Source organism: Erinaceus europaeus, chromosome 10, assembly GCF_950295315.1.
Source record: "Erinaceus europaeus chromosome 10, mEriEur2.1, whole genome shotgun sequence".
Classification (NCBI taxonomy): domain Eukaryota; kingdom Metazoa; phylum Chordata; class Mammalia; order Eulipotyphla; family Erinaceidae; genus Erinaceus; species Erinaceus europaeus.
The window spans coordinates 78420216-78443522 of NC_080171.1; the positions used below are offsets into that span (position 1 = coordinate 78420216).

Here is a 23307-nt window from a genome sequence, read left to right on the forward strand (position 1 = left end):
TGGTTAAGGGCACACATTATAGTGTGCAAGGATCCAGGTTCAAACCCCTGATCCTCACCTACAGGGGGAAAGCTTCACAAGTGGTGAAGCAGGGCTGCAGGTGTCTCTCTCCTCCTTTACCTTCTCCTCCCTCTCGATGTCTATATCTAATAAAATAAAGACTCAAAAAGAAAAAGGAAAAGGAAAACAGGAGTATCCATACCATTCCCACCACCAAAGTTCTGTATCCCACCACCACCAATGGTAACTACCAGTTCTCCCAAGATCATAGTTATGGGTTGAATATGCACACAAACACACACATAAACTTTTTGTTGTTGTTTTTTTTTCAACAGAAGAGAGCTTGTCAGCTCTGGCTTATGGTGGTACAGGGCATTGAACCTGAGACCTGGGAGCCTCAGGCACAAGAGTCTGTTTGCATAACTATTACGCTATCTCCCCCACCCTATGTGTTTTTTTTTCTCTTCTTTTTTCAAGTTCATGTGTTTCAATTCTCTACATTCTACTTATGAGTGAAATCATCCCATAGTTGTTCTTCCCTTCTCTCTGGTGTTCTCCAGGTCCTTTCTTCTTCCTCCTCCTCTTCTCTCTCTCCTCTCATATTAAATAAACAAGTATGCCATTAGTTACCTGTGTTTCAGAAAAGCAAGCAAACACCCTGTTGATAAGTTCTATCATCTTAGCCACAGATGTAGAAGCTCCAAGGGTATAAAGATATGCACTGGGACAGTGGCCTGTTCTCCACGTGAGTCCCTGCAGTGCCCTCAGGAGTATGGTTGGTGCACCTGCCAGCCAGGAACCTAGACTGTCAACTTGCCAAGTGCCTGAGCAGGCCAGCCATTGTCCTGCTGCCTTCTCACTCAGGTCCAGCCTCTGGAGTATGGAGCAGTTTCTGTCAGGGCCAGGTGTCATGGCCCCCTCCTGTCTGGTCAACCCCCAGAAAAACCAGTCTCCATTGAGCTTGCTTCTCTGGGAGAGGTGGCAGTGCCTGCCTCAGTCCTGCAATGGCCAGGCCAGTGTCCACAGGCCTCTCACTAGCACAGGGTGGCAGGCATCTGGGAGCTCTGCTTCAGTGGGTAGGTGGATGGGGACCAGGACTCCAGTGCTCCCATGGGTATGGTTCCTGGGTTGCATCCCTCTTAATATACACAATTAAGACCTATTTATTTTTTAACTTTTTGTATTATCTATTTATTTATTGGATAGAGACAGCCAGAAATCAAGATGGAAGGGGGAAGACAGAGGAAGAGAGACAGACACCTGCGGCACTGCTTTATCACTCGCAAAGCTCTCCCCCTGCAGGTGGGGACCTAGGGCTTGAACCTGGGTCCTTGTGCATTGTAACACATGAGACCTATTTACTTATTTATTTTTCTTTAAATTGTGTTTTTATGTATTTATTATTGGATGGCAATAGAAATTGAGAGGGAAGGAGAAGATAGAGAGGGAAAGAGAAACACCACTTGCAAAGCTTTCCTCCTACAGGTGGAGACTGGGGGCTGGAACATATGACATGCACATATGACATGTGTGCTTAATAAGGTGTGCCACCACCTGGCCCCTATTTATTTAAAACTTTATTTAGGGAGTTCGGCAGTAGTGCAGCAGGTTTAGCGCACGTGGCGCAAAGCGCAAGGACCAGCATAAGGATCCTGCTTCGAGCCCCCAGCCCCCCACCTGCAGGGGAGTAGCTTCACAGGCAGTGAAGCAGGTCTGCAGGTGTCTCTTTTTCTCTCCCCCTGTCTTCCCCTCCTCTCTCCATTTCTCTCTGTCCTATCCAACAACGATGACATCAATAACAAGAACAATAATAACTACAACAGAAAAACAACAAGGGCAACAAAAAGGGAAAATAAATATTTACAAAAAATTTTTAAAACTTTATTTGATAGGACAGAGAGAAATTGAGAGGGGGGGATAGAGAAAGAGAAACAGAAACAGAGACACTTGCCAACACTGCTTCACCGCGCACTTAAGGAGGTTTGCCACCATCTAGCTCTTGACTTATGTGTTTATTTATTTAGATTTTTTTGGATAGAGAGAAATTGAGGGAAGAGGGGGAAGACAGGGAGGGAAAGAGACAGAGACACCTGCAGACCTGCTTCACCACTTGTGAAGCGAATTCCCTGCAGGGAGCTCTAACCTGGATCATTGCGCAGGTCCTTACACTGTACAATGTATGCTTAACCCAGTGCACTACTGCTTGCCCATCCCCCCATGTATTTATTTATGACAGTGAGAGGTGGAACCAGCGCATCATTCTGACACATACGTTGCTCGCAGTCTCCCTCAGAATCTTGTGTTTGGGTTCCACACTTCTACTGTGCCACCTGTTGTGACCTAATTTACGGTTGTAATCCAGACTTTTTTCTTTGACACCAGGGTTATTGTTGGGCTTAATGCCTACACAATTCCACTGTTCATGATGGATTCCTCACTCCTCTCTCTCTTTTTTTCAAACCAGAGCACTGCTCAGCTCTGGCTTGTGGGGCTTGAACCTGGGACCTTAGAGCCTCAGGTATGAGTCATAACCATTATGCTATCTCCCCCAAGCTCCATGCCGCTTTCATTTTTATAATACATAAAAGGTGAGAGACAAACAGGAGAGAAGCCATAGCACTGTTCCATCACTGGTTTGTGACTTAAAATGAGGTCTCCAGTTTGATTCCTAGCATCCTAAATGCTAGAATGACTTATTAAAGTATTTTCTGGGGAGTCAGGCAGTAGCACAGTGGGTAAGCACACATGGCACAAAACGCAAGGACTAGCATAAGGATCCCAGTTCAAGTCCCTGGCTCCCCACCAGCAGGGGAGTCGCTTCACAAGTGGTGAAGCAGGTCTGCAGGTGTCTCTCTTTCTCTCCCCCTCTGTCTTCCACTCTTCTCTGTCTTATCCAACAACGACATCAATAACAATAATAACCACACACACACACACACAAAAAAAAAACTATAAAACAACCAGGACAACAAAAGGGGAAAAGATAGCCTCCAGGAGCAGTGGATTCATGGTACAGTCATAGAGCCCCAGTGATAACCCTGAAGGAAAAAAAAAAGATTTTCCCTAATTTTGTTCAGGTCTCAAATTATTTTTTCTTTTCTTTTTTTGTATCCAGGGTTATTGGCTGGGGCTTGGTGCCTGCACTCCGAATCCACTGCTCCTGAAGGCTATTTTTTCCCTTTTGTTGCCATGGTTGTTTTATTGCTGTATAGGACAGAGAGAAATGGAGAAAGGAGGTGAAGACAGAGAGGGAGAGAGAAAGACAGACACCTGCAGACCTGCTTCATCGCCTGCTAAGCGACCCCCCTGAAGGTGGAGAGCCAGGGGCTTGAACCAGAATCCTTAGGTCAGTCGGTGGCTTTGAGCCATGTGCACTTAACCCGCTGCACTACCGCACGCTCCCCACCTTTTTGTACTATATATATATGTATTTTAACCAGAGTACTGTTCAGCTCTGGCTTATGGTGGTGTGTGTGTGGGAGAGGGGGGGTAGAACCTGCGACGCTAGAGCCTCAGGCATGCGAGTCTGTTTGCATAACCTGTTATGCCCAGATTTCAGATCCCATTCCCACAGAGTGGAGGCCAGAATCACATGTAAAAGCAAAGAGCCTTTATTGAATCAAGCTTAAGCCTGGGCTACATGCACTTCTTAATAGTGGCATGTGAGCGCCCAAGAGACGCAGATAGATTCTTTTTATCCACATGGGGGGGGGGCACTTAGGGGGTCACTTAAAGTTCAGACCTGTTTGTCAGGGAATTTGACCACCGTCCCTGGCAGTTCTTGTCAGTTAAGCAAATTTTGGGTTTCGGGGCTATCATGACCTCCGTTTACAGAACAACTGCTGATAGGTAGAAAGTTGAGACTACTTTTTCAAGGGTAAAGTGCAGCTGTACTGCAGCTGTTGGCTTATGAGGTTTTTCTTGGCTGCCTTAGACAATATGGAGTAACAGTGGCCCTCACATAACCATTATGCTATTTTCAAATAGTGCGCAAGTTAATTCCACCATGGAAAGAAAAGGCGACTTGGAAGACAGCTCAAGGAACAGTGACCGTTTATTAGCAACATTTCACTGTGTTGTAATTCTCTGGCGTCCAGCCTGGTGTCCTGGTCCCCTAGACCGCACAGGCAAAGCTTGGGGGTAGGAGTGGCTGGAAAGTGCGGGCTCCACTTTGGTCGCGATGTGATCAAGTGCTCTCGTGTTCCCAGCGTCCTGACTCACCAGGCTGTCGCCTGTCCCCGAACACCGAGGAATCCCTTGGCTTCCTATGCATCTCCGCCCCTTGGCGCCCAGAACAACCGGGTACAAGGCCTTCGCTAACCGGAAGTGACGCATCACAGGCTCATTCTCATTAATTTTGTCCCTAACCATTTTCCGTAAGCGAGGCGCTAAGTTCCGCCCCGCCGAGTTCGCTTTAGAATTTGCTATAGCACTCGCCACTCGATAGCGGAAGTGACGCCAAAGCAATCGCAGCCAATCAGAGGGAGGCTGTAGGACAGTAGCCTTCACGTGCTTCCGTCGCCCTGTAGGAAGAGGCGTGTGTAGCACCTGCGCGATTGTGCTTGCAGCGGGTTCACGGAGTGCGCGTGGTGGGTGCTAGACTTCAGTCCCGGCGGCTGCTGCAGCTCGTGGAGCAAGCGGCTCACTGGCCAATGTCTTGGCTCTTTGGCATCAAGGGCTCCAAGGGTGAGGGCTCGGGGCCGCCGCTGCCCCTGCCGCCCTCGCAGCCTGGCCCTGAAGGCGGAGGCGAGCGCGGCGCTGGGGACCGGCCGGCGCCCAAGGACAAATGGAGCAACTTCGACCCGACGGGCCTGGAGCGCGCGGCCAAGGCGGCGCGCGAGCTGGAGCACTCGCGTGAGTGCGCGGGTCGGGGCAGGGCGGGCCTCGAGCGGACTCTGCCCGGCAGCCGTCACTTGCGGCAGCTACGTGCATGCAGGCAGGTGCGGGCCCGGCGACCCCTGGTCCCTTCTGGCTGTCACGTGGGAAGCAGGGGCTGTACCTTGTCCATCTGCCCCTACTGAGGGCGGTAGCTTCTGATCAGAGGAGCTTTGTGTGTTGTTTGCTAGCAGTTCTCAACGGTGAAAGGGATGCACATTGGAGGAACTGGTTAAAAGAAAAATGTCAGGTTTGCATCTATTATTGGAAAAATCTGAGCATTCAAAAGTAGACCAGGTCTGTAAAGCAACGGGTCAGACAGGCCTGACCCAGCCTGATGACCTTGGCCTAGGACCCTCAATCGGGAGCCGCAAAACCCATTTATTTTCTTCAGATCTTGCCTTTCTCTTGTGATTTTAGAGACTTGTTGTAAGATGTAGTTTCCGTACTTACGAACCTGGAATGTAGACGGAGCTGAATAAATACTGGTTGAAAGAATACATTGATTCTCAAAGTTTTATTTCAGCAGAGGTGCCATTTTCCCCCAAAGGAGTCCCTAGAGGGAAGCCTAGACAGTCTTAACTGGGAAAGGCCCCACACTGACTGTTTCACCCCCAGCCCTTCCCAGAGCTGTGTGTGTGATGAGTACTGTGTCAACAGTCAGGGCCTGCTGACTCTCAGGTCTCTGCTTAGGAGATGTTTAGATTAAATGTTAGATATTTTAAAAGATGTTTAGATTATTTGAGGCCTTACCCAGGACAGCCAATTTTCTTTAGGTCTAGCTGGAACATCCACTTCCCCCAGACCAGGTGTATTTACTTTGTTAGATAATTTTACTCATCGAAGCAGTGGCTGGGCATCAGATGACGGCAGACTTTAGACATAAGGCATAACAACTTCTTATTAAGGGCATACTTAAGGGGATAACTTTCTGTGGCCCTTCTTTTCAGATTTCACTCACAAACCAGTTTCAAAGTTCTTATTTTTGGAAGGTGAGTCTTGATTCCACACACACATTTTTTTTTTTTTAACAAACAGGGTTAAGTTTAGGTTTCATTTTTAAATATTTTATTTATTAATGAGAGGGATAGGAGAGAGAAAGAACCAGAGATCACTCTGGTACATGTGCTGCTGGGGATTGAACTCAGGACCTCATGCCTGAGAGACCAACGCTTTATCCACTGCGCCACCTCCCGGACCACCACAAACACCCTTAAACGGTGGGCAGTTATAGAAGCCTCTGAGCAGTGCCTCAGTGTACCTGTGGGAGCCACTATGGAGTGGTCACCACCCTCTGTCCCTCCTTTGAGAGAGAGAGACACACACCCAAACACTGTCTGCTCCTGCCTGTGAAGCTGCTCCCATGTCTCCTGATCTGATTTGCCCTGGATCGCTCTCTGCCAGGGTCCCCAGAACCTCTGCTTTCTTGATCAAGTCTTCATTTCCCACCAAGAAGTCTCTGCACGCTGGTGGGGACTCCCATTTTTCGCCCTGCTTCACATCTGGTCAGTGTGAGAATTTTCACTCTGGCCCGCCACTCCTTTCCATGTAGGAAGAGCCCACATCCCTTCCTTTTTTTTTTTTTTTTTTTTTCCTCCAGGGTTATTGCTGGGCTCGGTGCCTGCACCATGAATCCACCACTCCTGGAGGCCATTTTTCCCCCTTTTTGTTGCCCTAGTTGTTGCAGCCTCGTTGCGGTTATTATTGCCATTGTTGACGTTGCTTTGTTGTTGGATAGGACAGAGAGAAATGGAGAGAGGAGGGGAAGACAGAGAGAGAGGGGAGAGAAAGATAGACACCTGCAGACCTGCTTCACCGCCCGTGAATCGACTCCCCTGCAGGTGGGGAGCCGAGGGCTCGAACCGGAATCCTTACGCCGGTCCCTGCGCTTTGCGCCACATGCGCTTAACCCACTGCGCCACCGCCCAACTCCCATCCCTTCCTTTTCTATCTCTTTCTCTGGCACTGCTGTCTGTAGCCTTGTGGCAAATGTTCTGGATGCTTCTGCTTCCTGAGTCTCCTGACCTCCTAGACTTGGCCAATTCCTTGGCTGGGCAGCAGGCCTTCTGTGTTTAGTTGTAGGCAGTCCCATCTAGCTTTGTGGTCCTCTTGAGAGGGCTCCTGAAAGCCTTCTCTGTACTGGGCCCCCAGCCCAGTGCTGCCATGTTCCCCTAGCCCTCTTGGAGAACCAGGACAGCATCTGCAGCCTTGAGCTGTCTGCCTCAGGTGCCTCAGGTGCTCCTACTGTACCCAGGATAGTGGGTGCAGGACAAGCATGTCACTGGGATGAATCTCCCTTTCTCGTTCAGTCACTTGCTTGAGGTGTGAGCCCAGAGCTTTGTGCCTCAGTGATGCCACTGAGTGGCCTCCCTGGTCCAATTTTGTTGTTTTATTTTAGAAAGGAGAAGGGGGAGAAAGCACAGCACCACTCCATCATTCATGAAGCTACCATCCATGACCCTCCACTGGAACTCAGGGTCTTGTGCCTAGCAGGGCATGAGCTCTATTGGGTAAACTTTCTTCAGATCTCAGAAACACTGTAATTGATGATGAATTCTAGCTTGTGACTAGTGGAGTATGTGAGTGCAAGGCCCTTTGCTCAACAGTTGGCTTATCTTCTCTCACTGAGTCTATGTAGGAGGGAACTCTTGATCAAAGGTGGCTTGTCTTGGAATTGGGACAGGTCTCTTTTGGCCTGTGATCCCACACATTTGCCCCTGGGCCTAGCAATGGGATGGGACCTGGAGGACCCCCGTCTGAGCCTGCCAAGCCTTGAGGAGCCTTTCCATCTGAAGATCCTGATGGAGCTGATACACACTGTATAATGGAACCCCAGAAAGAAGATAGCGAACTATATACAGGTGGTCTGCTCCACTGGGCATGTTGTGGTACTTTGGGGTTGAAAGGTCAAACTGGAGCCTGCAACTTACATTGAAGGCTTCCAGGACAGTGGGCAGGAGTAGAAGGACAGACTCTGTAAGCAAAGGTATAGGTACAGGCATGGGAGACAGGTTCACAGAGTGCTGACAGGTGTATCTAACAGGTCTGTGCAATAACTCGGTAATAAAACCATTCCTCGCTCTGGTTTATGTGTTTTTAACTGAGCAGTAACAGGTGTCAAAGCTCTCATAATCTGAGTGTCATGAACAGAAAAGGAACTGTAGCTATGGGCTTGCTTTTTTTCCTTATTTATATATTATTATTTATTGGATAGAGACAGAGTAATTGAGCAGGGAGGAAGGGGAAGATAGGATAAGAGGCAGAGAGACACCTACAGCCCTGCTTCACCACTTGTGAAGCTTTCCCCCTGCAGGTGAGAACTAGGGGCTCGAACCTGGGTCCTTGCGCACTGTTATGTATGCTCTTAAGCAGTTGTGCTACTGCCTGGCCCCTGCTTTTTTAAATTTCCTTAATTAAAAAATATAATTTTATTTAGAAATAGAGAAGTTGAGAAGGAAGGGGGGTGACAGGGCATGAAGATAACTGCAACACTATCACTTTTGGTAAAGCTTCCCCCTGTAGTTGGGGGCTGGGGTCTTGAGTCCTTATGCATTGTAACGTGTGTTCTCAAGCAGGTGTGTCACTGCCCAACTCCCTGCCATAGGTATTTCAGTTCATCGGGAAGCTTTTCATCTTCCAAGTTTTATTTATTTCACATGATGGTAATTTATTTGTTACCAGGGCCCTGCTCAGCTCTGGCTTATGGACCTTGGTGCTTCAGGCACGAAAACCTTTAAACATTTATTTGCTAATGGTAAGGGAGGGTGGCGTGCATCAGAGGACCATTCTGGCACATGTGATGCTAGGTATTGGCCTTGGTGCTTGAGAGTACAACACCTAACCTGATGCACCACCTCCCGGGACGCCTTAAGAGGTATTTTCATGATAGAGAAAGAAGCTAGAGCACCAGCTGTTGTGTGTAGCAGCATGGATTGAACTGGGAGCATCAGGCATGTATTCTGTGCTCTCCTAAGATGTCTCTACAAACCCCTCCTCTTTTATTTATTACTGAGAGAGAACCAGAGCAGCACTCTGGCATATGCGATCCCAGGGATCGATATCAGGACCTGCTCACAGGTCAGATGTTCTGCTCACTGTGACACCTCCTGGGTCTCTGCCTCCTCCTCTTAGTGGGCATGGGACAGTGTTTCTGTTCCTGATACAGCCCTTTAGAATGTGAGGGTTTCCTCCACTTCCAGGTATTCTGAAGGGGCTTTGGAGGGAGGTCTGGACAGCATACAGGTGAGCGCTTGTGCTTTGAGGTGCTGGTGTCCTGTGGTCTCCCTAGAGTCTGGAGGCCACAAGCCAGCATTGCATTCTAATAGCCTCTGTGCTTCTCCACAGGACATGCGAAGGAGGCGCTAAGCCTTGCCCAGATGCAGGAGCAGACTTTGCAGATGGAGCAGCAGTCCAAACTCAAAGTGAGCTGTGGGCACTGCCATCAGGGAGTGCTTTCTTAGCTGAGGGAGGGCCAGGGCACAGGAGACAGCTGGCAGGAGACCCTATTAGTCTAGTCCTTCTTAAGCAGGAAGCAATGGCACAGCCAGTCATGGGGTGATGGGAGGAGTCTGGGCACAGACTGCATGGCAACTGACCATAAGGGTCCTGACAGCTGACCATGAGGCATACTCAGAGTGAGTAGGAGATAGCTCAGAGGTAGATAGCTCAGAGGTAGGTACCCTTGCAGGCTTGAGGCCCTGGGTTCAATTCCCAACACCTTATGAAAAACAGAATAAATCAAACACCCTAAATGACAGAAGGCAACTTGGTCTTTTTCCTGCCTTCCCAGGAAAGAGCCCAAAGCCTCTTGTACGGGGCAGTACCACTGAGCTTAAGATTTTATTTATTCATGAAGATAGAAGGAGAGAGAGAGAAAGAACCAGACGCACTCAGGCATATGTGCTGCGAATTGAACTTAGAGGACCTCATGCTTGAGAATCCAGTGCTTTATTCACTGCACCACCTCCCGGACCACCCAATATGTATTCTTTTTGTCTAAATTTATTTTATTTATTATCAATGTTTATTGGATAGAGACAGGTTAAATTGAGAAGGAATGGGCAGACAGGAGGGAAATAGGGAGAGGGGAAGAAAAACACCTGTAGCACTCCTTTGCTCTTGTGAAGCTTCCTGCCTGCAAAGGAAAAGGAACCTGGCTCCTTCTGCACCAATATTCTGAGTTTTTCTTTCTTTCTTTTCTTTTTAATGTACTTATTCCCTTTTGTTGCCCTTGTAATTATTGATGTCATTGTTGTTGTATAGGACAGAGAGAAATGGAGAGAGGAAAGGAAGACAGAGAGGGAGAGAGAAAGATAGACACCTGAAGACCTGCTTCACTGCCTGTGAAGCAACTCCTCTTGGAGGTGGGGAGCCGGGGGCTCGATCCGGCATCCTTATGCCGGTCCTTGCACTTTGCGCCATGTGCACTTAACCTTGCTGTGCTACCACCTGACTCCCAATATTCTCAGTTTTTAAAATAATTAATTTCTGGGAGCTGAGCGGTGGTGCATCGGGTTAAGTACACATGGCAAGGACTGGCATAAGGATCCCGGTTTGAGCCCCAAAATCCTCACCTGCAGGGGGTTCACTTTACAGGCTGTGAAGCAGGTCTGCAGGTGTCTTTCTCTCCCCTTCTCTGTCTTCTCCTCCTTTCTCGATTTCTATCTGTCCTATACAACAACAGCAATAATAACGATAAGCAAGGGCAACAAAAGGGAAAAAATAAAAAAATAATTAAAAAAAATATTTTATTTATTTATTAATGAGAAAGATAGGAGAAGAGAAAGAAAGAACCAGACATCACTCTGGTACATGTGTTGATGTGAACTAAACTCAGGACCTCCTTCTTGAGAGTCCAATGCTTTATTTACTGTGCCACCTCCCAGGCCACGTTAGTTTGTTTCTTTACTGTCTGTCTTTTTCTTTCTGTCTTACTTTATTTGGTTTTTCTTTACCAGATCACTGCTGAGCTCTGTCTTATAATGGGGGGGTGGTGTTGGTTGAGCTTGGGGCTTTGGATCCTTGGGTATGAGAATCTCTTTGTATAAATAACCATTATCTCTGGGATTTAGTCTTGCCTGAGGAACCTACCACTCCTGGCAGTCTTTTTTTTTTTTTCTTACTTTTTTTTTTTCCCCCTCCCCCTCCCTTTCTTACTTTTTCTCCTCCTCCTTCTTCCTCTTTCTCTTTCTCTTCTTCATTTTTGCCTCCAGGGTTATTGCTGGGGCTCAGTGCCTGCACTACGAATCCACTGCTCCTGGAGGCCATTTTTTTCCCCATTTTGTTGCCTTTGTTGTTATTGTTGCCACTGATGTCATTGTTGGATAGCACAGAAAGAAATCAAGAGAGGAGAGGAAGACGGGGGAAAGAAAGTCAGACACCTGCAGACCTGCTTCACCGCCTGTGAAGTGACCCCCCTGCAGGTGGGGAGCAGGGGCTCAAACCGGATCCTTATGCTGGTCTTTGCACTTTGTGCTCTTTGTTTTTTGTTTTTTAAAATTTTTTTTTAATATTTATTTTATTTTATTCCCTTTTGTTGCCCTTGCTGTTTTTTTTTTATTGTTGTAGTTATTATTGTTGTCGCCGTTGTTGGATAGGACAGAGAGAAATGGAGAGAGGAGGGAAAGACAGAGAGGAGGAGAGAAAGATAGACACCTGCAGACCTGCTTCACCGCCTGTGAAGCGACTCCTCTGCAGGTGGGGAGCCAGGGTTCGAACCGGGATCCTTATGCCGGTCCTTGTGCTTTGCGCCACCTGCGCTTAGCCCGCTGCGCTACAGCCCGACTCCCTGTGCTCTTTGTTTTTTATGGGACAGAAATTGAGAGGCAAGGGTAAAGATAGAGAGACACCTGCAGCCCTGCTTCACCTCTTGTGAAGCTTTCCCCTAAAGGTGACTTGAGCCCTTGTGCACTGAAATGTGTGTGTTCTACCAGCTGTGCCACTGCCCAGCCCCTAATTTGTTTCTTTTGCCTTCTTCCCCATCTCATTAGGTTTTTTTTTTTTATTATTATTGCCTTTATATATTGGATAGAGACAGCTAGCAATTGAGAGGGGAGGAGGTGATAGAGAGGGAGAGGGGAAAGAGGCAAAGAAAGAAAGAGAAGGAAACTGAACTACTTCACCACCTGGGAAACTTCCCCTTGCAGGTGGGGACTGGGACTCGAACCCAGGTCCTTGTGCGTTCAACCAAATGGACCACCAACTGGCTTCTCATGAAATTTTCTTTTTGTATTAAGTAAAGCTTTTGAAAAACGAGTTTGTAAAGATGGAAAGCCACCAGGAGTTGGACTCAGGGGAGGGCAGTGACAGCCATCCAAGGCCTCGCCCACTTTTCTATCTCTTCTCTCTTGACAGTGGCTCTGGGCTCTCCCGGGCCCTGGTGCAGGGGCACCTGGGGGCCAGGGTTTTTTCCTTGTTAGCACATGCCCTCCACCCAGCCTGGGTTCTCTTCTCGGACCCCACAGAGGGCTATGGAAACAACTGGCCCCTGGCTGGAGAACTGTGGGTTGATGGCTGGTGTGTCTGCAGGAATATGAGGCTGCTGTGGAGCAGCTGAAGACGGAGCAGATCCGCGTGCAGGCGGAGGAGAGGAGGAAGACTTTGAGCGAAGAGACACGGCAGCACCAGGCTGTGAGGATCATGGGGTCGGGTTTGGGGGCACCTGGGAAGCCTGAACAGCCAGGTGTGCTCACTGACTGCAAATGGTGGGGGCTGCCCCAGCGGGGGCCTAGCACCCCAGTGAGATTGGACCCAGGCTGTGAGCTCCAGCCTGTGTTCACCCTGCCTCTCCTCCCAGAGGGCCCAGTACCAGGACAAACTGACGCGGCAGCGCTATGATGACCAGCTGAAGCAGCAGGTGAGCCTGCTCTGCTCTGTTCTCACGCCCAGGGGAGCAGAACCTGGCACCTGGGGTTTTACTGATATACTCTGCCTTGAGGCGCATCTGGAAGTTACACGCTCTGTTGCCGTGTGGGGGCCCCTGACTGCATGGTGCTGCTGGGGTTGTGTGTGTGTGGGGGGGAAGGCATGCCATTTGTCTGCTGGAACAGAGAACTCTGGGACTGATGGTTGTTTCCTGCCTCAGAAACCTTTTCCCTTTTCTTGGGTCTCAGCAACATATGAATGAAGAGAATTTGCGGAAGCAGGAGGAGTCTGTGCAGAAGCAGGAGGCCATGAGGCGAGGTAGGCATATGGGTCTTCATTCTGGGGAGCCTGAGGCTGCAGCAGCTCAGGGCAGGGCCTTCCCCCTCCCGGAGGAGGAAGTCTGGGTCCTGTTGTGGGCTGTCCAGGTGGGTTAGCATATTGGGAAGTCAGGTGTATCTGCTGTCCTACGTGGGTGTGTTGGTGGTGGTGGTGGTGGTGGTGGTGGTGGTGGTGGTGGTGGAGTTTCTGGTATATGGACCCTGGTGGGGAGGGGCCATTAGTCACTGAGCTCTTTCTGCCTTTCCCCTCAGCCACAGTGGAGCGGGAGATGGAGCTGCGTCACAAGAATGAAATGCTTCGGGTGGAGGCCGAGGCACGTGCCCGGGCCAAGGCTGATCGTGAGAATGCAGACATCATCCGAGAGCAGATCCGCCTGCGGGCAGCTGAGCACCGCCAGACCATCCTGGAGTCCATCCGGTGAGGCAGCCAGTGTCCGAGTGCACCATGTCCCAGCCCTGTGGCCAGGGGCTATATCTAGCCCAGTCATGTTGTCCTCCCCATACAGGACAGCTGGCACCCTGTTTGGAGAAGGATTTCGTGCCTTTGTGACAGACTGGGACAAAGTGACAGCCACGGTACCCACTGATGCCATACCTCCCCTTATCCTGTTGGGGGGTGGCCCAACCCTGTCTCCTGAGGGTGGGCCTGCTGAATGTAGGTGCTGGCTGCTCTCCCCATCCTATGTGGACTGGGCTGACAGATTGACAGAACCTGTAGGTCTGTGCCTCCCTCTGATGCTAGACAGGTTCATACGGTTGTAATATCTAAGCTCCTGGCTAAAAGCAAGCCATGGGAAGAACTGCCTTTCCTGCCTTCCTCTTGAGTTCCCACACTCTGGAGAGTGTAGGCAGAGCCTTACATCGAGCCCTGACTTTCAGGGGGTGTGTCTAGGGATCCAGCCCCCTTCAAGCTGAGATTCTGTGTGGGCTTCCACCTCCTGGGACAAAGAAGATAGGGAGTTGCATGGCTATTCAAGTGCACATTCCAGAAGCTTCTCTAAGCCAACTGCCCATGACCCTCACCCTTTCACCTCCAAAGTGGGAACAGCTGTTGTCCAGGTTCTCCCCTAGCTCAGCTAGAAGACATCTAGCTTCCTGAGAAGGAACAGGCATTTTCCCTAAGCTCTCTGCTCCCTCCTACACTGGCTGTCCTATGGCTGCTGGGTGTAGATCTGGGCTGGAGGTCGCCATGTGAGCTTAGAGTCACTTGGCAGATGTGGGGTTGGTGGGCTGAGTGTCACTTGGCTTTGTGCCCTGCTGCAGGTGGCAGGGCTCACCCTGCTGGCTGTTGGCATTTATTCTGCCAAGAATGCCACCTCCGTTGCTGGGCGGTTTGTGGAGGCTCGGCTGGGTAAGCCCTCCCTAGTGCGGGAGACATCGAGGATCACAGTGCTGGAGGCGCTCAGGCACCCTGTGCAGGTAACCCTGTCCTCTTGGTCTGCCTCTCTCCCCCACTGGCAGGGGGGAGTCCTCTCTCCTTCCTCTTCACAAGCTTTCTCCTGTGTGCCTCCCCTGGCATCCCCACCACCTCACTGGTCCCGGATACAGGCTTCCTGTGGCCTCTCTTCTGCTGACCATGCTGACCGCCCACTGTCCCCCAGGTCACCAGGCGGCTCCTCAGCAAGCCCCAGGATGCATTGGAGGGTGTCGTTCTCAGTGTGAGTATTGCTGGACTGGGTGGTCCCTCACGGAACCTGTAAAACTCGCCCCACACAGCTCCAGCCAAGTTCCTGTGTCTTCTGCAGCCCAGCCTGGAGGCACGTGTGCGTGACATCGCCATTGCCACGAGGAACACCAAGAAGAACCGGAGCCTGTATCGGAACATTCTCATGTATGGGCCCCCTGGGACTGGCAAGACACTCTTTGCTAAGGTGAGCGGTGCCTCCCCAAGAGCCCCCTGCTTGGGCCAGGCTTCCCTAGGGGTACTGGGGTGGGGGACCGAGCATATAGCACCTGGGAGCAGGCTGGGGTGTGAGAGCCACACGGGAGGCCAGCCCCTACCCAGCCCAGGCAGGTACAGTGGCAAGGAGGAGAGCCTCTGCTTTTCCTACCTGCGCCCAGAAATTGGCGCTGCACTCAGGCATGGACTACGCCATCATGACGGGCGGGGATGTGGCACCTATGGGCCGGGACGGCGTGACGGCCATGCACAAGGTCTTCGACTGGGCCAATACCAGCCGGCGAGGGTGAGCCAGCCCCACATCCCCCTGCCAGATGCTCTTATTAGGCCTCTGCCTGGGATGTCCACAGCTATGGGGGGAGGGGGGCAGACTCTCAGTATATCCAACGTGCATGGCCTCTGGCTATAAAATATGTAAAAAGAGGGGCAACTAGTTTCTCTGATCACAATGGCAGAGCAGGCTGCCCCCACCCCACCCCCTGCAAGCTGGTGGCTTCTGGGCAGTATCCAATCTACTCTTCTTTTCAAAGCCTCCTGCTCTTCGTGGACGAGGCAGATGCCTTCCTCAGGAAGCGAGCCACTGTGAGTGTTCTGGAAGCTTCCGGGGAGCAGTCAGGGCGGTGTCTGCAGCCTGGATAGAGCTAGACTGGCTCAATCTGAACCCAGGAATCAGCCAGCATCCTTGCAGATTTCTCTCAAAAGAGCAGAGCTCGTGTTGGCGGTACTTTGCAGCATCTGCTCGAGGTTATACTTGCATTCTCCAGTTCAGGCTGGTGGGGCACCATGCTCCTGCTCTGGGTGGGGGGAGCCTCTTGCCCAGGCTGCTTACTGCACCCTGCTCTCAGCCTGCTGCCTTCCCCTGAGGCTGATGCTAACCTAACACTGGCGCTTTCTTTGTAGGAGAAGATCAGTGAGGACCTTAGGGCCACCTTGAATGCCTTCCTGCACCGCACCGGCCAGCACAGCAGCAAGTGAGACCCCACAGCAGAGTGACCCTGTGTCATGCATGTTCATCCCTACCCCTGCCTCCATCCTATCTCTGAGCCTGGTCCCTGGAGCTAGGTCACCCCAGGCTATGTCCAACACCATGGGGGGGGGGGTGTTTAGACAGAGCCAATGCTGAGACTTTTTGTGCTGCTTCGTGCACACAAAGTGTGTGATGGTAGCCTCCCTAGGATGAGTGAACCTGCCAGCTATCTTGTGAGGCCCAAACCACTGCATTGCTATCACTCTCCCCCTACCCCCAGATCTCATCCCCCCCAGGGAAGCATGTCTAGGTTCCTGGAACCCTTGCCTCTTTATTGAAGCACCCCCCCCCATCCCTGCCTCCTGGTGGGCACAGTGGTGGAGATTCTCTCAGACAATAGCATCCCCACCTTCCTGCACACAGCATGGTTTAGATGCCTGTCAGATGGGCCAGTGGTTAGGGGACGGTGAAATGGGGATGAGCTGAGCTTTGAGGGTCAGGTAGAGACTCTCTAGTGCTTGAGCCCCGAGCTCCCAGGTTCACTGACAGACATCATTGGAACTGTGTCTGATAAATGTGTCAGCAGGGCTTTTGGAAGGAGGTGTTGGGGCAGGAGACAGTGCCGGGACTTCTGGGCTCATCTGTGTTTGAAGCCAGTGGAGAGTGAGCCCGTGGCCCTCAGCCAGCTCGTCTTTGACAGGTTCATGCTGGTCTTGGCCAGCAACCAGCCTGAGCAGTTTGACTGGGCCATCAACGACCGCATTGACGAGATGGTCAGCTTTGACCTGCCTGGGCGGGAGGAGCGTGAGCGCTTAGTCAGGATGTACTTCGACAGATACATCCTGCAGCCAGCCACGGAAGGAACACAGTGAGTGTTGATGCCCTGGGACCCTGACGCTATGAGCCACCCGGCTCCTCCCTCAGGGCAGGCTGACCACAGCCTTTTGCCCTGCTCCTTGAGGGCTGTGACAGGCTAGCCCACTCTGCCGTGGCCCTGGCGTCTGTCTTGATTGGACTTAGCCACACATGGTCACCAGGGTCCCTCCATGTCACCTGGTCACTGCCTCATGTCATCTGTCCCAGATATATGAGGCTGGCCTACTTCAGCCTCCCCAGGGCCCTGCCTGAGCACAGCACTGACCTGAATCCCTCCACCAGTAGCTCTCAGCCCAAATCTCTTGCCGGTTCCCCAGAATACTGCCTCGCTTTTGCCTCTTACACCCCTGGCTGGCCCCATTCACCCCAGCCTATTAGTAGCCATCCTATCCTAGCTGTACCTCAGAACCCTATGGGTAGCCATAGGGAGAAGCTGATGAGTGGTGTGAGCATCCCTAGAGGCCATGGTCCCACCTGCAGTCAGCACCCCTGTCAGGAAGGGGGTGTCAGAGGTCCTGGAGTCAGTGTGGGGTATTTAGCTCATTTAAAGTGTTCCTGCCCAGGGCTCCCAGATGGTCTCCACTCCCATGTCCAACCCTCCCTCTCAGGGGAGCCAGGGTGCCACCCTGGCCTCTGGCGTAGCCCTGGGTCCTATGGGCAGTGAACACCACCTGGGAACCCTTTTGCAGGCGTCTGAAGCTGGCCCAATTTGACTACGGGCAGAAGTGCTCACAGATCGCCCAACTGACAGAAGGCATGTCAGGTCGAGAGATCTCACAGCTTGCTGTGGCATGGCAGGTGAGTTGGGGTCCTCAGGCCTGGGGTGGTAGCACCTGGGCCACTCAGATATTCCTACTAGAGGGTTCTGCACAAAGGTGTGCTTCATTGCCTGGCTTTCCAACCTGGGCAGCTCTGCCTGCCCAGAACAGAGGGCAGTGGCAGCAAGCTGTGGTCAGTATGATGCCTATCTGGATGTGACCCAGGGGCCATCAGGTCTGTGTACCCTACCTTGCTCAGTGTTTCAGGGGCCACTGACTGGGCCATATACCTGGTGCAGGCAGGGGCACAAACTCAGTTAGGCATAGGGTGTCCCATTAACTATCTGTACAAGGAAAGTGTATGCTCTGAAAGTATACCGGGTGGGCCATTGAGGAGTTGCACTGAGACTTCCCCAGTGCTGGGGAACACTTTGGACTGTGTGGATGATGAGGTATGAGCCTGACCTGGTCAACCATCTTCTGGCACCAGTATTTTTTTTTTTCTGCCTCCAGGGTTATTGCTGGGGATCGGTGCCTATACCATGAATCCACTGCTCCTGGAGGCCTTTTTTTTTTTTTTCCCCTTTTGCTGCCCTTGTTGTTGCAGACTTGCTGTGGTTATTATTGTTGTTGTTGATGATGTCATTCGTTGTTGGATAGGACAGAGAGAAATGGAGAGAGGAGGGGAAGACAGAGAGGGAGAGAGAAAGATAGACACCTGTAGACCTGCTTCACCACCTGTGAAGCGACTCCCCTGCAGGTGGGGAGCTGGGGGCTCAAACTGTGATCCTTACGCCGTCCTTGCGCTTTGCACTAAGTGTGCTTAACCCGCTGCGCTCCCGCCCAACCCCTGGCCCCAGTATTTTTTAAGTGTTAACTGCTCAGCTCTGGTGTGAGACTTTTTGCATAGCTATCATGCCCTCTTCCTAGCCTTAGTGAACATCTGCCTCACCCTTTTTTGATAGTTAATAATTGGATTTTTTTCTGTGTTGCTATGAACTCATGCATGTGATTTTTATCACTCTTTATTTTCAGTCAGTGTAAGGGAGAGAAACCACAGCACTTGAGTTTCCTTCTGTGTCATCACGACATTAATATTAATGAAGAGGAGGATAGAGAACCAGAGCATCACTCTGGGACATGCAGCGCTGGGTATCTGGACCTCACGCTTTTGAGTTCAATGTTTTAGTCACTGTGCCACCTCCTGGGCTCATCAGTGGAATTTTTTTCCTTTTAATCTTTTGCTGGAGATCAAACCCAAGATCTCATATAGGCCCCAGCCCCTGAGCCACCTTTCCCACCCAGCCTTCTGTTTTCAGAGTGAAAAAGGGTACTCCAGCACTTCACCTGTTGCCTCCAGCTGTTCCCCTGGTCAGTGGCATCAGGGCCTCCCATGTGCTGAGCAATCAATCTCCCAGGCCTAGCTTTCTGTGTGTCTCGGTGCCTGCACTATGAATCCACTGCTCCTGGAAGCCATTTCCCCCCCTTTTTTTTTTGCCTTCAAGGTTATCACTGGGGCTCGGTGCCTACACTACAAATCCACTGCTCCTGGAGGCCATTTTTCCCTTCTTTTTTTTTTTCCCCTTGTCATTATTATTGTTGTCATTGCTGTTGTTGGATAGGATTGAGAGAGGAGGGGAGACAGGGAGAGAGAAAGATAAGATACCTATAGACCTGCTTCACTGCTTGTGAAGCGACCCCCCTGCAGGTGGGGTGCTGGGGTATTGAACCAGGATCTTTATGGCAGTCCTTGCATTTTGTGCCATGTGCGCTTAACCCCCTATGCTACCACCGCGCAGCCCCCCATTTTCCCCATTTTTGTTGCCCTTGTTGTTGTTATTGCTGTTGTTGGATAGGACAGAGAGAAATTGAAAGAGAAGACAGAGGGGGAGAGACCTGCTTCACTGTTTCTGAAGTGAGCCCCCCCTGCAGGTGAGGAGCCGGGGCTTGAACCGGGATCCTTATGCTGGTCCTTGCACTTCATGCCATGTGCGCTTAATCCGCTGCGTTACTGCCCAGCCCCCAACTGTGTCTTTTATTTAATTTATTTATTAATGAGAAACATAGGAGGAGAGAGAAAGAGCCAGACATCATTCTGGTACATGTGCTGCCAGGGATTGAACTCAAGACCTCATGCTTGAGAGTCCGAGGCTTTATCCACTGCACCACCTCCCGGACCACAACTGTGTGTCTTTTTTTTTTGTAATTTTTTTTTAAATATTTATTTTATTTATTTATTCCCTTTTGTTGCTCTTGTTGTTTTTTATTGTTGTAGTTATTGTTGTTGTCGTTGTTGGATAGGACAGAGAGAAATGGAGAGAGGAGGGGAAGACAGAGGAGGAGAGAAAGATAGACACCTGCAGACCTGCTTCACCGCCTGTGAAGCGACTCCTCTGCAGGTGGGGAGCCGGGGTTCGAACCGGGATCCTTATGCCGGTCCTTGTGCTTTGCGCCACCTGCGCTTAACCCGCTGCGCTACCGCCCGACTCCCCTGTGTGTCTTTTTTTGAGAGACAGACAGACACAGCATTGCTTGTCATCCATGGTGCTCTCTCAGTGCTGTCTGTGCCTGCAGATGAACCTAGGACCTCTACCTAATGAGCTATCTCCCAGTCTCATTTTTTCTGTGCTTCATGGGATTCGTACATGCCAGCCTTGAGTGATTTCCCTTTGTGCCCCATCCTCACATCCCAGAAGTAAGCTGCCTGCTCACAGCATATATTTTTGCTAGTACTGATATTGGAAATACTGGTGTTCATAAGGGGTGTTGGTGTGGTTTTCTATTTTTTTTTCCTCCAGAGTTATTACTGGGGCTCGGTGCCTGCACCACAAATCCACTGCTCCTGGAGGCTTTAAAAATTTTTTTTTTAATATTTATTATTTATTCCCTTTTGTTGCCCTTGATGTTTTATTGTTGTAATTATTATTATTGTTATTTATGTCGTTGTTGTTGGATAGGACAGAAAGAAATGGAAAAAGGAGGGGAAGACAGAAAGGGGAAAAGATAGACACCTGCAGACCTTCACCGTCTGTGAAGTGACTCCCCTGCAGGTGGAGAGCCAGGGGCTCGAACCTGAATCCTTACCCCGGTCCTTGCACTTCACACCGTGTGCGCTTAACCCGCTGTTTAACCCCCTTTTTGTTGGCCTTGATTTTTTTATCATTGTTGTTATTGATGTTGTTGTTTGATAGGACAGAGAAATAGAGAGAGATGGGGAGAGAAAGATAGACACTTGCAGACCTGCTTCACTGCTTGTGAAGCGGGGAGCTGGGGCCTCGAACCGGGATCCTTACCCTGGTCCTTGTGCATTGTGCAGTGTGTGCTTGCTTAACTTGCTGTGCTACCACCCAACCCCCAGTTTGTAGTTTTCTTTTCTTTTTTTTTTGCCTCCAGGGTTATCGCTGGGGCTTGGGACCTGCACTATGTATGAACCCACTGCTCCTGGAGGCCATTTTTTTGTTGTAATTGTTGCCATTGCTGTTGTTGGATAGGACAGACAGACAGAAATCAAGAGAGGGGGAAAGAAAGATAGGCACCAGCAGACCTGCTTCACCGATTGTGAAGTGACCCCCCTGCAGGTGGGGAGCCAAAGGCTTGAACCAGGATCCTTCCGGATCCTTATGCTGGTCCTTGCACTTCTTGCCACATGCACTTACCCACTGCACTATTGCCTGGACCCTGGTTTGTAGTTTTCTGTGCAGGAAAATCTTCATGAGAGGCAGAGCAATGCTGTGACGCCTCTCTGTTTTTCTACCTCTACGTCTCTATCTTAATTAAGTAATTTTGGATAGAGACCAAAATTCAGAGGGGAGGGGGGAAACACTTCAGTGCTGTTTCACCATTCTTGAAATCTCCCCCTGTAGTTGGGGACTAAAGGCTTGAACCTGGGTCCTTGAGCATGGTAATATGTGTACTCAACCAGATGTGCCACCACCTCTTACTCTCTAAGAAAAAAAATAACAGTTCACCAGGAGCTGTGGAACTGTCTTGTGTGTGAACCACCAGCAAAAATTCTGACAATTAAAAAAAAAGTCTACTTCAAGAAAGAAAAGTGTTAGGGGTAATATAACAAAGATCTATGGAGCAAACTTTTATGCCGGAGACCCCAAGGTTCATGCTCAATATAAAGCTGCCCCTATTACTAGATATCTCCTGTGTGCTGCTGGGACTTGAACCTGGGTTGGATGCATGGCAGTGCAGGCACCCTGCCTGGTGAGCTTGTCTTCTACTTGATGAACTTTTAGATTTTTAAGTCATTTCCAACTCAGAAATTATGTAGCTGGCACAGAGCGCACCTGTCTGCTTCTCCATCTTGTCCCAGGTCCCTGCAGGGCCCACGTCACAGTGGTCAGACCTTTGAGGTGCTTAAGGCACCTTGAGACCTTGAGGTACCCCAGGTGCACTCACAGGTGCTATGGGGTCAGGTGGCCATTGTGGTTGAGTTTCTGCTTCATGTGCACCATGTTCCCCACCATCCCTGGGGGCATGTCTGTGAGTATGGGGTTAGGAGTTGGTATAGTGCCCCCTTGGGTTGACCTCGTCTCCACAGCTACACTGGGCTGTACTTTAGGGAGTAAGTCTTCAGCACCAAGGACCTCTGTAACCTGACTGAGGTGGTGGCCAGCCATCAGGTGACGTCACTAACCATTTGGGGTCTAATCATGGGTAGTCCCATCAGGCCAATTGATCTGGGCTTTTGGAAATAGCATCCTTCCCTCCCTGTTGTCCTGTTGGGGTGGGGAGGATGGGAAACAGACACTCCCCCCCCCCAGCAGACAATGCAGAGCTGTGTCCACACCTGATGAGGACAGCATGGGTGTTCTACACCTGCAGCCCCAGGTTTAGGGCAGGCAGCAGCAGTTCTGCTGGGTAGTAGGCATGCTGGGTTTTCTAGGTGTCAGCCACTGTGTGGGAAACGGGCTGTGTGTGTGTGTGTGTGTGTGTGTGTGTGTGTGTGGGTGTAGGGGGGGTCTGCTCCTTAGACCAGGCCGGACTTTATTTTTAGAAAGTAATTGAAGCAGTCAGTAGAGTGGGAAGGTGTCCCTAGTGGCAGCAGGCTGTGGTTTGTGCAGGGACAAGTTTGACTTGGGCTGCAATCATCTGCAGTGTGTGTGTGTGTGTGTGTGTGTGTGTGTGTGTGTGTGTGTCCGTGTCCCCTCCCAGCCTGCTTTCAGACATGGCACTCTCCTGCAGGCCATGGCATACGCCTCTGAGGATGGGGTCCTGACCGAGGCCATGATGGACAGCCGTGTCCAGGATGCTATCCAGCAGCACCAGCAGAAGATGCAGTGGCTGAAGCCCAAGGGAACAGGATCTGAGAGCAGCCAGTCCCTATCCTGAGTGCCGGTCTGCCTTCAGGGCTCCCAGGTGGTGGCAGTGAGGCCACAACACCAGCACCACCTGGCCAGGATGGCTCTGTAGGCCTTGGTGTCTATAGTGGGCGGGTTTGCTTCTCAGGGCACCCCCACGCCCTCCAGGCTGGTGCCCTAGGGTGGCCAAAAGCAGGTGCTGGTGGGTCCCCAGCGTCAGGGGGATAGTGACTGGCAGGGGGGTGTCCCAGCCCCTCCTGGAACCAGAGCCTGTCCAGTATGTTGGAGAAGCCTGACCCCCATCCCAGAGGGAACATCCTTGTTACCACCCAAAGGCTTCCTCGATTACAGCTGGGGCCTTTTTATCCAGAACCTAATAAAACCTCTGCTTATATCAAACCCTTTTTGGACCGGCAGGCGG

The 23307-nt window shown here is 50.8% G+C and overlaps 1 protein-coding gene across 1 annotated transcript; it reads left to right on the forward strand.

The window, feature by feature from the left end:
- Window positions 1–4500: 4500 nt before the first annotated feature.
- LOC103119249 (ATPase family AAA domain containing 3A) lies at window positions 4501–23285 on the forward strand. The gene is made up of 16 exons (XM_007529511.3): window positions 4501–4854; window positions 9220–9296; window positions 12403–12504; window positions 12671–12730; window positions 12987–13056; window positions 13329–13494; window positions 13583–13652; window positions 14340–14495; window positions 14678–14734; window positions 14822–14947; window positions 15138–15262; window positions 15507–15558; window positions 15877–15947; window positions 16644–16811; window positions 17509–17617; window positions 22771–23285. Exons 1-16 carry the CDS (start codon window positions 4653–4655, stop codon window positions 22915–22917), a joined length of 1758 nt encoding a protein of 585 aa, XP_007529573.1. The 5' UTR covers window positions 4501–4652; the 3' UTR covers window positions 22918–23285.
- The last annotated feature ends 22 nt before the right edge of the window (window positions 23286–23307 follow it).

What these genes read in the sequence shown, in the direction of transcription:
- LOC103119249 (XM_007529511.3), top strand. Translation starts at nt 4,653, where the DNA reads ATGTCTTGGCTCTTTGGCATCAAGGGCTCCAAGGGTGAGGGCTCGGGG. An exon ending in ACCATCCTGGAGTCCATCCG is followed by an intron (nt 13,495 to 13,582) that starts GTGAGGCAGCCA and finishes CTCCCCATACAG; the next exon opens with GACAGCTGGCACCCTGTTTG. An exon ending in GCAAGACACTCTTTGCTAAG is followed by an intron (nt 14,948 to 15,137) that starts GTGAGCGGTGCC and finishes ACCTGCGCCCAG; the next exon opens with AAATTGGCGCTGCACTCAGG.